This window comes from Empidonax traillii, unplaced genomic scaffold (genome assembly GCF_003031625.1).
Source record: "Empidonax traillii isolate 1590-97213 ecotype Southwest subspecies unplaced genomic scaffold, ASM303162v1 scaffold11:size2795301, whole genome shotgun sequence".
In the NCBI taxonomy this organism is placed as follows: Eukaryota; Metazoa; Chordata; class Aves; order Passeriformes; family Tyrannidae; genus Empidonax; species Empidonax traillii.
In genome coordinates this window covers 927997-944077 of record NW_020955204.1, presented here as the reverse complement: position 1 = coordinate 944077, position 16081 = coordinate 927997, and the positions used below count along the sequence as shown (strand labels likewise).

General features: G+C 42.2%; 1 protein-coding gene across 4 annotated transcripts in view; it reads right to left on the bottom strand.

Annotated features, from left to right (window-relative positions):
* LRP4 (LDL receptor related protein 4) overlaps positions 1 to 16081 on the bottom strand; it is a 95208-nt gene that overhangs the window by 72917 nt on the left and 6210 nt on the right. For 3 of the 4 annotated variants that reach the window (XM_027886522.1, XM_027886532.1, XM_027886552.1), the window contains exon 1: positions 8526 to 8648. In XM_027886522.1, coding sequence (XP_027742323.1) covers positions 8526 to 8613 — 88 coding nt within the window. In that variant the 5' untranslated portion in view covers positions 8614 to 8648. Of the gene's footprint in view, positions 1 to 8525; positions 8649 to 14263; positions 14354 to 16081 lie in introns of those variants that run through there. The other variant, XM_027886542.1, reaches the window with a different exon arrangement.

Sequence of the window (16081 nt, the reverse complement as noted above, 5' to 3'; positions counted from 1 at the left end):
CAAAGGCCTACAGACAGTATCGATTCACGAGCGGTGACAGTTCAAACTGGAACACATGAGGTTACCACTCTTGTGGTGGAGATAACCATGCAGGAATCAGCTATTCATGAGTCAATACCCTCTTGCAGCTGCCGTTCACTGGATCAGGGAAGAAGTTAGATCCAGATGCAGCCTTCCCTAAGATAGCAAAGGGCCATAACCACACCAACCAGACAAATCAGTCCTTCCCTGTTTCCAAGTCAATGCTCAAGAAAAATCCTTCACCACTTCAACTCTGCATGGATACAGCTCTCAGCTCAACCTGCTCTTTCCTTGTATCAAATTTAGGTCTGTTTGCAGGGCAATGACTACTGCTCTTGTCAGGAGACCTGACCTAGTCTCCCACCTACTCCAAATCATACTTTCTACAATTTAGACACTGAATACTTCTACTTGCATGACAAAAAAGCAGATAGCCCACTAGCAGTCCTAGTTACCAATGTCTATTTTCTCCTGCTTCTTGGATATTAAAGTCTCCAGAATGGCAGCCTCCAATCTATCTCCCCTTTCGCATGCCACAAATTCTCCAGTTTTCTCTCACAGATGGACTCATTATGTTTTTTCTCATGTTAATAGTTACTATACTGATCAAGGCCCTTTTATAAAGGCAGCACAAATTAGTGGCATGTCCTCCAGCCATAAGAAGCTCAGGCTTTTCAAGAGTAGCAGGCTTCAAAAATCACAGTGAGAAGAACACAATCTCTGAGGCCTCAAAAACCTCACTTCTTCAATTTGTCAAGCTTGAAGAAGTGGCAAAGTCTGAATAACAAAGAAAGGACATCAGTAAAGCTGACTTCCTCTTAACAAATGCAATTTTAATTCAGAGAATTATCCCACCTTCTGGTTCATCCTCAGAAGCTCGGAAAAGAAGCAGGAAATTACAACCCTGTGACTTCTCTTTTTTTTTTTTTTTCCCCTGCCCTCACAGTTGCAAAGAAAGGATTTGACTATTCAGCAGTTATGGAAATTCAGAACTAAAATTGGGTGGGAGCAAAAGGAAAAAAAAAATGAAGGTGTGCCTTTATTTTATTCTAATCCTAGATCCCATGAGACAGTTCTGATACGGTGAATGGCTGCACCTTAAGCAAGAACCTGTCCCAGACACTACCAGCTGTCACCAAGTCAAATGAACCGACAGAGCTGGAGATTCAGGTTAAAGGAGCAGAGTGTGTATTTCTCTCTAAACCTGCACAGTCACACAATGCTTCTTATGAGCCTTTCATATCACATGTCTGTATTTTAACAGTTCACACCAATGACTCGCTATTTCAAAGAGTGATTCTTAATGGAGACAAGGAAGAGAAGTAGACTCCTGTTCCAGGAAAGGTGCCATTTTTTGCCACCAGACTTAATTCTTCTGTATCCAAACTCCTGACCCAAACCCAAAGTAATCTCCTAACCTCACTTTATGCCTTTATGCAGGCAATCATCTCCAATCTCCCAGCTTCTCTCTTCAATTCTGCCCTCCCATTTCATACACTTTTTCAGATCGTACTGTCCTCAGAATATCCTCCTGGACATCCCACTAAGAAATCCTTATGGCTGTAAGTGCTCCTAAGGTTGACAGGTCCCATATTCCACAACTGCATATAACTCCATCACCACCTCTATCTCATGGGTTCACCATCTCAAATGTTATGCTAACTAACATCAGTCTCCCTCCTCCACCTCTGCTGTCATTGCTAAGTTCCTGATATTTCATAAAATCATCCCATTAGGTCAGGGACTCTACTGTGGGTCCCTAACAAGTCAAGTGTTTCCCTGCCTCAGCAGGGAAATTCTGCTCAGTTCTCATCTTCACTTTCAAAATTTCCATCTTTTATGCTACATAATTAACAACTCTTTCTGCCGTCAGATCCCATATAATTACTCCCCTTGGATTTCCTTACATGAACTCTTCTGTTCCTTTGCCAGCTCAAGTCCTTGGCTCTCATTTCCAAAATGCCTATCTTTGCTTCTGTTAATACCTGTACTCCCATATACCTTCTTCTCATGGTTTACACTAATCTTGCATCTGCTTCCTCATCCTTATTTACACAGTTACCAGCTTTCAGTAGTCTTTGATGCCAACTCCTACCCAAAATCCCTCTCTATCTTTGTTCTAAGAAGTGATTAGAATGAAAAACTTTAGAAGTTTTTCCCATAAACCAAAGATACAGGACATTTTATTAGAAAGCTACGCCATTTTAAGATTGACCTTATCTATTTCAGTAGAATTATCACATCCCTGATTCTTATCAGATATCAGATGTCCAATTTAGACTACAAACCTTTTGGGGCAAATGTAGCCTCTTCCTCCATGTAACACAGAGCCACAGCACTTACACCAATCCTTAAGGTAAGAAAAACATCTCAGAAAATCGAAGACCTTGATTTTGCCAAGAGCAGCACCACTCCAAACACTGTGACTTGGAAATGACCAGAAAAGGTAAAAGTCCTCACTCTTTGAAACTTCTAAATGCAAGAATAGGGTTCCCCTCAACAGAAATAATGTCTGACCATGTCTGAGAAGAGAGGAACTAGGTACAGAATGCACTGAAAAAGTTTTTCCATGGTATCTCTAGCCCCTTCCTGCCTCAAGTCTACAAAGCCATCACTTATCCACTTCAAAACAGCAGGAGAGTCACTTCTTTTTTCCTTCTCTCTCCAGAAGGAGCACAGCAGAAATAAACCTTGAGTGATAAATTATGCACCACTTTTGTGTGGCTGCCTCTTGGCCAGACGGGAAATTTTTCTCCCAAAGCCTTTTGTTTCCAGCTTTGATCCTAGTGTTGGATCCGCTCTGTTCAGCTTTCCCTCAGCATGGAGGTGAAGGGAAAGCTGACACAGGCCAAGTTCAGGCTTACTGCAAGTCACAGTCAGATCTTCCATTAGCCTTCTCCCCTCCCCCTTCCCAACTGGAACTCTCCTTGAGTTTGAAAAGATCCTATTAAACATTTTCCAGAGGGCCTACAGAGGATACATTATTTTGATGGATGCTGGGACTAAAGGAGGAGGATTTCTAAGTACAGTGAAATAATGGAGTTTGTTCTAATGGGTTTAAGAGATGCCCGGGGGCACCAAGTAAGTTCCTTCTCTGCAAATCAAAAACACAGAAGACCAGAAAATGGAGCCGAACAACTAAACGCCAGGAAGCGGGGAAATCGGGCTCTATTTAACTGCTGCTCTTGGTTACAGCCAACTTCAGGCTGCTTGGAAAAACAGCACACACACACATCACTGGCACAAACTTAACAGGAGAAAACAAAGAGACAACAGGGGTCAAACTGGGGGTGGCAATAGGAGAAGGATGCAAGGCTGGGTCCCCACCCCCTACCAGAGAGTCGGATCAATTATCCTTGAATACTAACAAGATTTCTGATTAAAGAACTGCTGCTATGCAATAGAAATAGAAAGCTCCAGCAGCTGGGAGGGGCTGTCAGGCAGCAACAAAGAGACACAGAAGACTATGCCCTGCTAGGGCATGCGGAGGAAGTCACTGTGCTGGTAGCCAGGAGAGGGGTCTCCCCTGTCTGGAGTCATGATAACGTCTCACTGTTGGTAAATTTAACTCCAAGAGTAAAACTTCACCTTGACACTACAGAATATAGGGTCTGTTTTCAGGCAAGTATGTTCTCTACTAGAAGCTTTGCTGGACAACAGTTCTTCACACAACCACATCACTATAGTACAGGGAAATGAATCCCTTTACTTCTGAGTATTGCAACACCAGAAAGTTGCAATCAACATACAACAGCTCGAGAAACAAGAGTCTGCACTGTCTTTGGTCATACACTTTTTGACAAAACTGCAGTTGGCAGTACAAGCATTGAATACGCATGTGCATCACTGTCTGTTAATCTTAATGGTGAGTGACTTGCTGACTGGTGGTTAATACCAGAAGAACCTAATCACCTAAGAACACCAAGACAGACAAAGCTTCTGTCACTACTTTTCACAACCCACAGGTGTACTAACGTGAAGCACTTTGCTATAAGAATGTATCTCATATCATCAGAATCAGGCTCACAACTGCTCAATCCCCTTTTTTCTTTTTCTTCTATTTTAAATAACAAACACGGTTCCCTGATATGAGGAGTTTCAGTCATCCACAATTTAGCAATGCAAAAGTCGACTAATACCAGGTCTATTTGATGTTAATACAGTCTTTATGAAAACTTATTTTCCTGCCCTTACATAGTGAGTCTCCTTTCATCTAAGCTCACAGCAGCCAAGGAGATCTGCTCCTCACAGAAACACTGACTGCAGCTTAAGAGTCCCCCCGACTAAATACACAGGCTGGAATGCTTCAGCATTTAACAGACAGGTCTGCATAACAGAGGCAAAAAAACATGCCAGGAAAGCTGAAAAACCCGAACACAATTCACCCACAACAAGAGGGCAGTCAAATATTCACAGGTAACAGACCCAGAGTGACCAGATATACAGATAAACCACGAGCCTACAGAATTACAAACCCAGTTAGTTTTAGTTACTACCTTTAGTACAGGGAAATTAAAATCTAGAGGGAATATAGATATAAGAAAGAAGATATTCAAGAAGCATTACAGTGGCCAGTCTTCACCCAGTAGAGACAAAACAATCCCATAAAAGAGCAATGCCTAAAAAAACAGCCATGGCAAAGAACCAGTGACACTAGAGACACAAAAGCAAGGACATTGGATTCATAAAGGAAAATTACAATTAATATTTTCTGCCACTTGTGTGAAACACAGCCAGCCACTAAATACTGTATGCCAATTAATGGAGGGGGTATATTGCATGCCAGAGCTCCAGCTCTGGATCTTTTATCAGATAAAGCCAGACATCTTAAAAGATGGTCAGTTTAAGTGTGCATATATATATATATATCATCTTATTATGTAAACCTCTCCAAAATAACTTCACAAATAGCTAAGCTGGAAATAATAGAGCACTAGAGAAATTACATATCCACTTTTCTTGTACATTTCTTTTAACAATATATTACTTAACAATTTACCCTTTCAAACAGAGGGTCAGTAAAATTTCTGTGGTTTTATGAATCTTTTGATAATCAACAAGAGAAATAGAATTATTATTAAAAAGAGAAATAGCCACAAGTCACAGGCAGCAGAGGAATACAATGAACGTGTAAGACATGCTTACTTTACAAACCTATTTTTAAAACCTCGACTGGTTTTTAAGATAATATCTCTTTATCAGCTTTTATAAGTGTTATGAAGCATATATTCTATTGTGTTCAACGGTAAGTTGCATTCTATGGCAAATGGAGTTGGCCTTGGGCAAGACAATTTCTACTTCACTTCCCACATTTACAAAACAAGGATAATATTTGCCTATTTCACAAGAGTGCAGGAAGATTCAAGAGCACTATCAGACTACAGATCATTCTCACAGAATTAATGTTATAACTATTTTTTAATGTTAATTTCACCAGTCTGGAGAACTACAGGTTTCTAGGAGTAAAAACAAAATACAAATCACGTTAATTTCTTTTTCTAGTACACATACAGCAAATACTGCCTTCTGGTTTGAACTACAGCCAACTGGATAATGTTTATATCCAATCACTTTTTCTTCTGTAACTTCAATGAACACAATGTAGAGAAACAGCTCCAAGTTTTCTGAAATCCCATTTTGTGGCCCACGGGAACAGAATATGCCTCTTCAAGGTCCACAAGACAGGCTGGAAATGCAAGCACTTTATGTAACTAAGAACCTATTAATTTTCTTTCTGCATACACCCACACTCCCAAGATACAAGAAGGGATCGTCTATTGCACAAAACAGTGTTAAAGCACACAACTGAAAGCTTTTGGAAACAGAATATAAAAGAAAATTGCTTATGTACACTATTAACTTCATACTGGAATATTTATGCTATATGCTTTTCCCAATGTTTTAGTAAAAAAACCAACAAAAACAAAACCCCACCAAAATAAAACAAAAACACCCCACCACGTGTCAGCATTCTGCAGCGTCTTAATTTCAGAAGTGTAAGGATGTTACTCAGTGCCAATAGCACTTCGAAAAAAAGAAACGATCAAGATAATTCAGGATGATGATGAGATCTGTGAGTATCATCCAACCTGACGAACAGTAAACCCTGGCACTCTCAGCATACCCAGGAAATGGAACATTATCAGCTCCAAGCTGATAACAGGAAAATGGGTGTTTTGCACTTGGTTGAGAATGAAAGAACCAACAGCAATGTCAAGCACACATTATTGAGACTGTGATTCCAACTGCAAACTAGACTTCTACAAAGGTATTGCTTTCAGGCTTGTCACTCTAAAACGTAGTCAAGATGTCTGGGAAGTAAAGTTCTGATATTAACAGTTTATTTTGCTCGCAGAGCTCTAGGAGCCAGAACAGCAAACACATTACCCAGACAGGTTCTGTGACATGCTGTAGTTATACTAACACGGACCATCTTAGCATGAGATCCATCTTCCCACCATCCACGAGCAGTGCATGCCATTAGCGTTAAATTTTCTACATATATCTGTTTTTGCCTGTAATGTACTCTTCCAAGAGCTCAGGATACTTGCAGACCTCTTTTGATGGTTTTGGGCGGTGTTTTTGGCACAGATTTCTTCAGTTTTAACTGCCACTATCCACTACATGAGAGTCAAAGGTCAGTCTTGCAGACTTGTACACTTTACTCGCTCCTGTACTCAGGCAGAGTACCAGTGCTTCTAACAATTTACCTGTTTGGCATCATGAGTTCTGTGGCTGTGGATGCTTTATGACAGTTAAGATGTACACTATCCCTGGAGGTACTTCTAAAGCACAATGTTGAAAAATTTCTAGCTAAGGGAACCGGCCCATCACAAGTTTTGGCATATTGTCTGCCACCTCCACCCTGACACCTCCTCATGTTTTTCCTTGCTTCAAACAGCATAAAGATTGCTCAGGAATCGTGTCCTTATTGCTAAACATATCTTTCCATGGAGGAAAGAGGATATTTACTTCTGGAAGTAGTTGGCACATCCAATCATCAACTTCCACTTCTGTGACAAGAGGGTACATGAAAGTGCACTGATGGGAAAACTACTTGAAAGAGAGAGAGACTGCCATAAAAAAGCATCCTAGAGACATCAAGGCACAACCACCTACTAGCAAACCTGCATTTTACAATCAGACATCCCCCACATGGCTGTTAACAGCCCAGACACATTAACTAGGAGCACCTGGGTAACAGCCAAAATAAAACACATCCAGATCTGCACCTAAACTAAGATCTATGGTTTAGATCCTTCTCACTTCTAGATGGCAGCTAAGTATCTGTGTGGCATTTGGGAACTTAGGAGTACTTTTGGCTTCTAAAAAGCACTTTCTGATACACAGAACTATGACCCTCTCTAGTCAGTCTTTCCAAGCCGGCTGAGCACATTCTTCAAAGCTGCCTGCAATTAGGTTTCTTGTTAGAAGAGAAGTAATATTACTTGAAACCCAAACTCTCTATGATTGTGCCCCAGGGGCAATACTTGTAGAATGATGGAGGTCAGCAGCACTACTGCAAATGCTTCCTGTAATTTCAGAGTACCATAGGAGAAAACGGATGGGTGAAATTATACAGCAGCTGCCAAAGGAGTGAAGGGAGAGAAGTAAGGTACGCATCTCCTCTCCACACCCCTCCCCCAAAAGCCTTCGCGGAATTTTTATAAACAATTCCGCGAACCGTTTAGATATTTTATTCTCCACTGGGCGCACTTGTAAAATAAAGCTCCACCGTACAACACGAAGAAACAGCAGATGCTTTTCAGCTGATGGAGCAACCACAAAGATAAAGTTTCCATGGGTGAGACTTCATGGAACTACCTCCCGGCTCGCTAAAAGCGCAGCGAAGCGCTCCCCTCGCCACCACTTTTGGTACCGCTCCTGCCCCAGCCCCGCTCTGCCAGGGCGCTGCGGGAGGACTCCCAGTCCCCGTCGAGGCGAGGCAGGTAGCCCGGGGCGCCACCGCGGAGCCGGGCTGTACCTTTAAGGGGCCCGTCGCGGCGGGTGCGCGGCTGCATTCCTACTCCGGAGCGGCGGCTGTCCCGACACGCCGGGCACGGCAGCCTCCGAGGCAACCTGCGCGCCCGCCCCGGCCCGGCCCGCCGCTCGCACCGCGGGAACAAAGCCCGCGCCCGCCGCCAAACTTCCGCGGGGGGCAGCGGCCGCGTGTGCTCTGCGGGCTCTCGCTGGGGAGAGTCCGCCGGCCCGGGCAGCGCCGCTCCGGGACCCGCACTCTGGCCTGCCGGGGGACCCCGCCGGCTCCGGCCCGCCGCGCCGGGGCACGGGCAAGGCGAGAGCGCCGCGTCCGGGCGCGGGACGGGCGCGGACAAAGCGCGGCGGGGCAGGGCAGGGCAGGGCTCCCCGCCCGGCGGCGCGGGCAGGTGAGCGGTGAGGCCGGGCAGGGATCCCCGGCAGGGCAGAGATCCCCGCCGCCGAGCCCGGGACGGCAGCTGGGCCCCCCGCGCTGCCGCGGGGCACAGGGTGCCGCGGCAGCCGCTTACCTCTGGAGCGAAGCAGCGCTCCCAGCAGCACCAGCAGGAGCTGCGGAGGCGCGGGCAGGAGACAGGAGCCCCCGCCGCGTCGCCTCATGGTGGCAGCGCCCCGGCCCCGCGCCCGGGCCGCCCGCAGCGACGTCGCGAGCTCCTCCTGCGCGGAGCGCCCGGCACGACCACCCCTCACTCCCTCCGCAGCCGCGGCTACACCGGGGCCAGGGACTCCCTCCCCGCTCCGCCCGGCCGAGGCCCGGCCCCGGAGGAGGAGCCCCGCCGGGGCAGCCCCCGCCCCGCTCCCCCCAGTGTCGAGGCACTTCGCAAACTTTCGGCGCGGCAAAGGCGGTCCCGGGGCTGCGGCTCCGCAGCGAGGCACACACCTCCCTTCACCACCCGCTGGGGCTGCCGCCGGCAACTGCGGCGAGACCCCTGGGCTCGCCCAGCGCCCCCAGACCCGCTCTGCCCTTGCCGCGGGCGGGGAAGCCCTTCCTAAAGCGGCCCTAGTGTTCGAGGCTGTCGGTGCCTGCTTTCCCTGTCCCACTTTCCGCAGGAAAATGCTTTTTCCAGGAGCATCGCCCCGGGCTCTCGGCTGCCCGCCGCAGAGGTGCCCGGTACGCTCCGGTCCTCGAGCGTTGCCACCGCTTCCCGGCTTGCGCCAGCTGTCTGTACCCAAGACAGATCACAGAGCCCCTCTCCCTGTCCCATCCCCATTTGCCAAACACCCTTCGAAAGGGAAACATTCACGAGCCCTTTGCCCAGCATACATATTTCTACCGAAGAAAAAGGTATGATTTTTCCCTCCGTTCGTGACAAGCATTCTGCCATTTGGTGTTTTCCAGCAGCCAGAGTGTCCGAAGACAGCTGATTATTTATGAATTTCGAATGCCCTAAAAAAAAAAGAGCTAAGATCGTTTCCTGTAGGAGTAGAAATTAACGCTCGGACAATTGGCTTATGTGCCTTCTGTTCTGTGCTGCATTAAAAAGCAGACAGGCTTTCACTGAATGTCACCTTAAAGCCAGTTTTATGATCCTCTGTGACATGATTTGGCATTTTAACACATACGCTTGACAATGCAAGAAACTTTTGTTAAATAATTAATCTCAGTTGATTTCAAAGTATTAACTTGAACAGAAAGCTGAATCAGATAGTTCAAACCATGGAGCACAAGGGAAGATGGGAATTTTGTCAAATTGACACCAAAGAGCCAATGGATAGGAATGGTCTTTATTTAAACCCTTTACAAAGACAAATCCAGAGGAAGCTGCAATTAATCCCCATCTTTTAAACAATCACAAGAGTATGTAAACAGCACAGAATGTGATTGAGAGAATTCTGCCACTTGTATTAATTAAGTGTAAATGGTGAAGACAAGGGGTATTATTAAAAATGTCAATGTAAAATTAAAACAGGCACTGAGTCTTGACAAACTGTGCTCAATGTAAAGGAAAAATAATCCAACACAGCTTTCCTGAGGAGGAGAACTCCCAAGAGCAGGAACACCGTAAGAAACAGTAAGCAGCAAACCATGAAAAAATCTACATTACATAGCCACCAAAATTTTTAAAATGTACACTTTTTACTTTATTTGCAGGATCACTTCATCAAGATAGGAATAGATCCACTTTACATAGCACGAGTGCAATAGCACGCAGACTAAGGCATTGAATTCTATGTATTTGATGGGCAAAATGTGCAAAGTTGCAGAAGAGTAATAACAAATACAGGTAGTCAAGAGGGACTGACTGAGGTGGAGAGATTAACACTGGCTTGGAAACAGTGACAGACTGAGGCTAGGAAAGGATATGCAATGATTGTAAAGGAATGAACTCCAAGATACAAGAGTTTAAAATGATTGAAAAAGTTAAGAGAGAGAAAACAATAACCTCACACTGACTAGGGCTTGGCTGACTGTCTGGCATGCAAAACCCTTACTGCATCTCCCTAAAACACAGGGCATTTAAGTTTATATTCTCTACCAAGGCTAGTATAAATCAGGTAGTATAAATCAGGGGAACCCTTCTGACTGCTTACAGGAGCTTGTAAGAAGTTTAGATGCTGAAGTACGGAATGTGATAAAGCACAGACACAGGGCCCAGAACTTCCTAATAATTATATACTTAGGTCATGGAACGGTCTTCTAACTGTTGAGATTACTATTTTCCTGGGTTTAAAACAAAAGCCTTTTGAAAAATATTGTCCTAAATGCAAATAAATTCACTTGTTAGCTCTTCAGGTCTTCTCTCCCCAGGGAACAAATGTTTTTACCCGCTTGTGTTTGTTAAAGTGTGTTTACCAGTCCTCTGCATCTTGCACTGTATTTTGGCAAATCACTTTCCTCTCTAAGCTCAACTTCCCTGAATTATCTCTCTCTCTTATTAATAATTTTGAAATCCCTTAGTTAAATGTTAGAGAAGCACATAGTATTGTCTTTCACGATAATCTCCTAAATAGGTTTTAGTTGAATGGATGAAAATTTATATTATAAACCTCTCAATTACCTATCTGTTGATACAATACTATGATTGATCCATGCAGGATCTTTGAGAAGTAATCGTAGATTTATGCAGTGTAAAATGGATATTTATGGTAAAAGTAGAAGGGTCACCAAACAATGCTGGTAAAATTCAACTATATGTTTAGGTCTTGTCTCTCCCTGACCAACTATCTTTAAGAAGGACTATCAGAATGCACTTCAACCCATGCACAAGGTAGGTACTTGCTTTTACCCACACCTATGAGGGAGGAACATTATGAAGTAACCTGTAATAATTTATAGATCACTGGTAAGTGTCATATAACACAACTATTGTAAAACAGACAGGAAAGAAGTAATTAAAATATAATTTAAAGTTAATTTACATTACAACATGCCTAAGCAAAGAAGCCCCCACCAATCATTATAAATGGAACAGGAAGAAGATTTGTATCCTAATAAACATTTTGGGACATAGTTCTCCCCCCCTCCAAAAGGAGACATTAGAGAAGTAAACCAATCCAATGACAGAAAATAACTGCCGTGAAATAATACTAAAAGTTTACACTGTTTTCAGAGTGATTTTAAATAGCAATGCTGCGTCAGGAAAAAAACAACCAAGGATATGGTGTCATTGGAAAAAGGAAGGAACCACAACAACAAAGGAAGGATTATTAGGGAAAATATACGTTATCTATTTTTAAACCGCAAAGATCTTAATAAGATGTTTAAAGAAAGAAAGAAAAAAGAAAAAATGGTCGCAGACTATTAAAAATATCAAAGTATTTTTAAAGCATTCAAATTACCTCTTCCTTGTGAAGATGTTTCTCCACACCTCAAGTTTCCTAAAAGAGAATGATCGGATAGCTGAATTGTTGTGTTCAGAAAGGTTTAGATAATTGTCTTTTAAATATTTGAGATAGAAGGAATTCATTTAATAGAACAAAAAACACACATGAAAAATGGGCAAAATGAATTTGTGCTAAATGAAATTCCCTTTTTTAAGTAATGTAAAGCTCACTGAGTAAACAGAAGGCAACAGACATGATACATCTTGTACAGCTTTTGGCACCGTCTCACAAGACACTTTCACAGAATGACATTTTAAATACAACTAGGGGAAGGTGTGCAAGCATCTGATAGAAGAAAACCACGGTGGTCATTAGTCACAACTCATCAAAATGCAGAGGCACGTCAGAAAGACATATTTCAAGACATGTCCTGTGCTCTGTTTTGTCTACTGAGTTCACTGACAACTTAGATGATATATTATTATGATTATAAAATCTGTGCTATAACAACTGATAACCTCAAAACAATGGCAAAAGGATGCAAACACTAGGAAGGATGAGATCAAATACCCCAAATCCTATTGACGAATTGGATAGATTGTCCAAAAACAAACAAAGGAAAAAACAGTATTGAAAAACATTTTATCCTTGGGAAAAGAATGAAACATGAATAAACTGTGTTGAATTCTGGACAGAAATACAGCAAACCCAGACCTTAGGGTTGTACGGATAACCAACAATATAAACCAATAGTGCAGCACCACTGACAGAAATATGCTTAACTCTGGAGCACATTAACAGTTGTGTCATATACAGGACAATTTGTTTGGTTTCTTCAGTTCTCATGGCACTGAAGCCCCAAGTGGCATGCTGTGTCTGGTCCTGGATTAACACCTTAGAAACATAAATACAGCTGAAGAGAAGCAAGAAAATGATAAGAACAAGAAGTTTATGAATCAAACCTTTGGAGTAAAAGTTGAAAGAATTAGGTATACCTAGTCAAGAGAAAAAAAGCTTCAAGTGAGATGCATCTTTCCAACACATGCAAGCTCATTACGGAGATGTCGATCAGCTATCCTCTATGGCTCCAGTAGAAAGACGTGAAAGAGTCAACTTGATTTGCAGTAAGAAATGCTCAAAAGATTTTGCTGATCAGCATTCCAGCTAAGGATTTTTCAACACTGGAGCAGAATGTCTAGGAGGACTGTGGAATCTGTTCCACTGGATTTTTTTAAGAACAAAGTTTGATAAGCATGCTGGCACTAGCCTTGATATATTTAGTCTTGATGCAGTGCAGGCTAGACTAGGGGATCTTTTGGGACTCCTCCCAAACCTAAGTTCCACAAAAGATATAATTCAGAAAATTCTAACTAGAAAGACAATTACAAACTCTGCACTCTTATCGATCAAATTCTATATTACTAGTAAGCTCCACTAAATAAACAGAAAAGCCAGGAAAATAGTAAATTGTTCCCAACAGTGCTCTAAGTTTAAAATAAAATCACAGGTTCCATGGTCTCTGACTATGAGATTTTCCTGTGGTCCTTTTAATTTCTGTAATTATTCCACTGGTGCATTACCCATATCAATTCCCTCTGCCATATCACCAGTGAACTAAAGAGGTGGTAGCTTGGAATACCAGGTAAGTTAAAAGTCAGGATTTTACCCGTATGGAGGAAGATGCAGTAAGACAGTTGGGCCTGCAACTTCTGTTGGACCTGTAAAGAAATAGTTTAATTTTCCAAAGAGTTGAGGGTCCTACAGCTTTTGCAGCTGGTGACCTAGTTTGTAAATTATGGTTTCTGTGTTATATACATTAAATGAAATGTTACCATCGACTTACATTTTATGTTATCACTTTTTCCCTTGTTGTCTTCCCTGAAGTTTTCTAAGTAGCAGCACTAGTACTATATACCCACATATGCTCAGAGATGTCATAAACATTCTAATACTGTCACCATTGTCCCCTACAGTGTTTCTCAAGTTATTGCCTATTTATTCTTAAGAAAACAGTAATTCATTTGCCATCTTCTCCAGTGTTACCACAATTGTTTTCATTTAATGAAACTCATGTTAGCAAGTCAGAGCTTATGTGTTACTTAATTTTCTTCACATTTCGTTTAGCTGCTGCCTTCTAAGCATTCCAATTGTGCATTTGTTTTGGGGAAACTTTATGATCATCTCATGGACCACCATTAATTGTACTTTGCAGCACAGAATGGTAAAACTAGAGATTACATTAAATGACTACATTCAGAAGCTGAGATACAAAGAATCGTGCAAAAGGTCCTTTGTAATGTAATGACCAAAGTACAGATTCATCTAACCCTACCCCTTTTTTGTGTGTGTCTGGAAGGTGGGACTGAAACCAACCTGCCAGGCCATTCAATTTTCCACTCCATGGAAAAAAAAAAAAAAAGAAACAAAACACTAAGTAAATTAACTCTCAAAATAGGAAAAAAAAACCCCAAACAACAAACCCAACCTTTCTTCATTTTTTCTTTGAGATAGTAGTTCTTCCTGTGTCTCTTGAAATCTGGTTCTGCTCCTTCTTTTGCCGGTTCCCTAACATCCTCTATGTAAAAATAATGCAAATACACAGTCTTTTATTACTGATGAGACTCCTCCCTGCAGTGAAATGGCAATTATCCAGGCCTTGCACAATGTCTGCATTGCAAAAGTAGCCCATGGGCTAGCCTTAGGAACAGCACAGCTGAATACCTTGACTCTGGCACAGAAAAAAGGAAAAGAGGAAGAGCTTAAAAGGAAAATATTCTCTTAAAAGCCAGCAGTAGAAGAAATCAGTTTGAAGAGGAAGCTTAACAACCTTTATTCTCCAAACACATTCAAATGGATAAGTAGCAAGTTGTGTCTCCTAAATTAGTTTTTGACTCCACAGAGAAGCATTTTCTAGAGAACTGGAGACTTACATCTTTCTTTGACTTCCAGTTATTAATGTAATTGGCTATCAATAGTCCCTGTACTCAGATAAGAAGTTTGTGGTAAAAATCAATCATGCAGTCAGAAAGAAAGGTGACCTTATGTCTTGGCCTGTGGAATATCTCTGATGGGTTGAGTTTTCCTTTCTTAAAAGCCTAGAATACAATAATTGGGCCTGTAAAAGAAGCAAGTAGTCATGGGAATAGATGTGAAAGACATAAACATACCTTTCCCTCAGCTCGCAAACCTTTCGTGTTTGCAGAAGCTCTGCCACTATAGATGTAAAAATGTAGACAGACAGATAGTTCTTTTTCTTGAAGATGATTCACTTCCAATACTTCACTGGCATGATGGTTTTGGCAAGTACCACCAGCACACACAAGATATAACCCTCCAGTCTTTCTGATAAGATGTCAACCATGTGCTTTCCTATCAGGTGCCTGAATCAGAGATACCTCTTAACACCTCTCCCTCTGTCAGAGTAGCTCTTGATAAATGTGAATGAGGGAACAAATTAATTGCTCCTTACCGGTACTAGGCAAGACCTGAATAAAGGAACAGGTGGGAGCAAGATCCAGAGTTGCACACACACACACACGTGTGTGCATATGCACACACATCCAACCTCCCTCCTAGTCACATATACTTGTGTCCATATCATTGCAATTTCGGGATTTTAGGATACTTAACACATGAACATAATATTATCATTCTAAGAGTTTAAGGGTTTGTGTGTTGCATTTTCATTTATTCTTCATGCTAGATCAGCAGAGTTGCTGGAAACTCTGTCAGAGACTTCAACATTAAAACCAACACTTTTAATGCTCAGGGAAAACCTTGTGACAAGGTTTTCCCTGAGCATTAACAGTGTTGGTTTTAATGTGAAGAGGCCGCAGGTTTCTGTTGTTTCTGTTTCATATGACCTAAAGTGCACTGAGTATGCTTAGTAAGTGTCAGAAATGGGCTCTAGTCACAGAATTGGAGAGAAACTGTGACCCACATCTAAACTTTATGTATTCAAGGAACAACTTGTCCTTCACTAACACGACCTAAAGTTTAACATATAAAGTTAGAACCTTAAGGATGTATTTTTACTATCTAACAAGCTATTATCAGACTCAAATGCAGAATGGTTGATCTATTTTGCTGTGCTATAGAAACTAGAATAATAAAGTTAACAAATCCAAAGAGAAATTAAAAAATATTCCTCAGATAAAACTTAATTAGGTCTTAATTTTTTACTATATTCTGAAAGATGTTCCATGTTCCCCCTAGTTTAGAATTAACTGCCATCATCCTCATTTACTGTTTCAGTCTCACATGGCTTATCTTCTTTCTCAGTAAGTTATTTGCATACTACCTT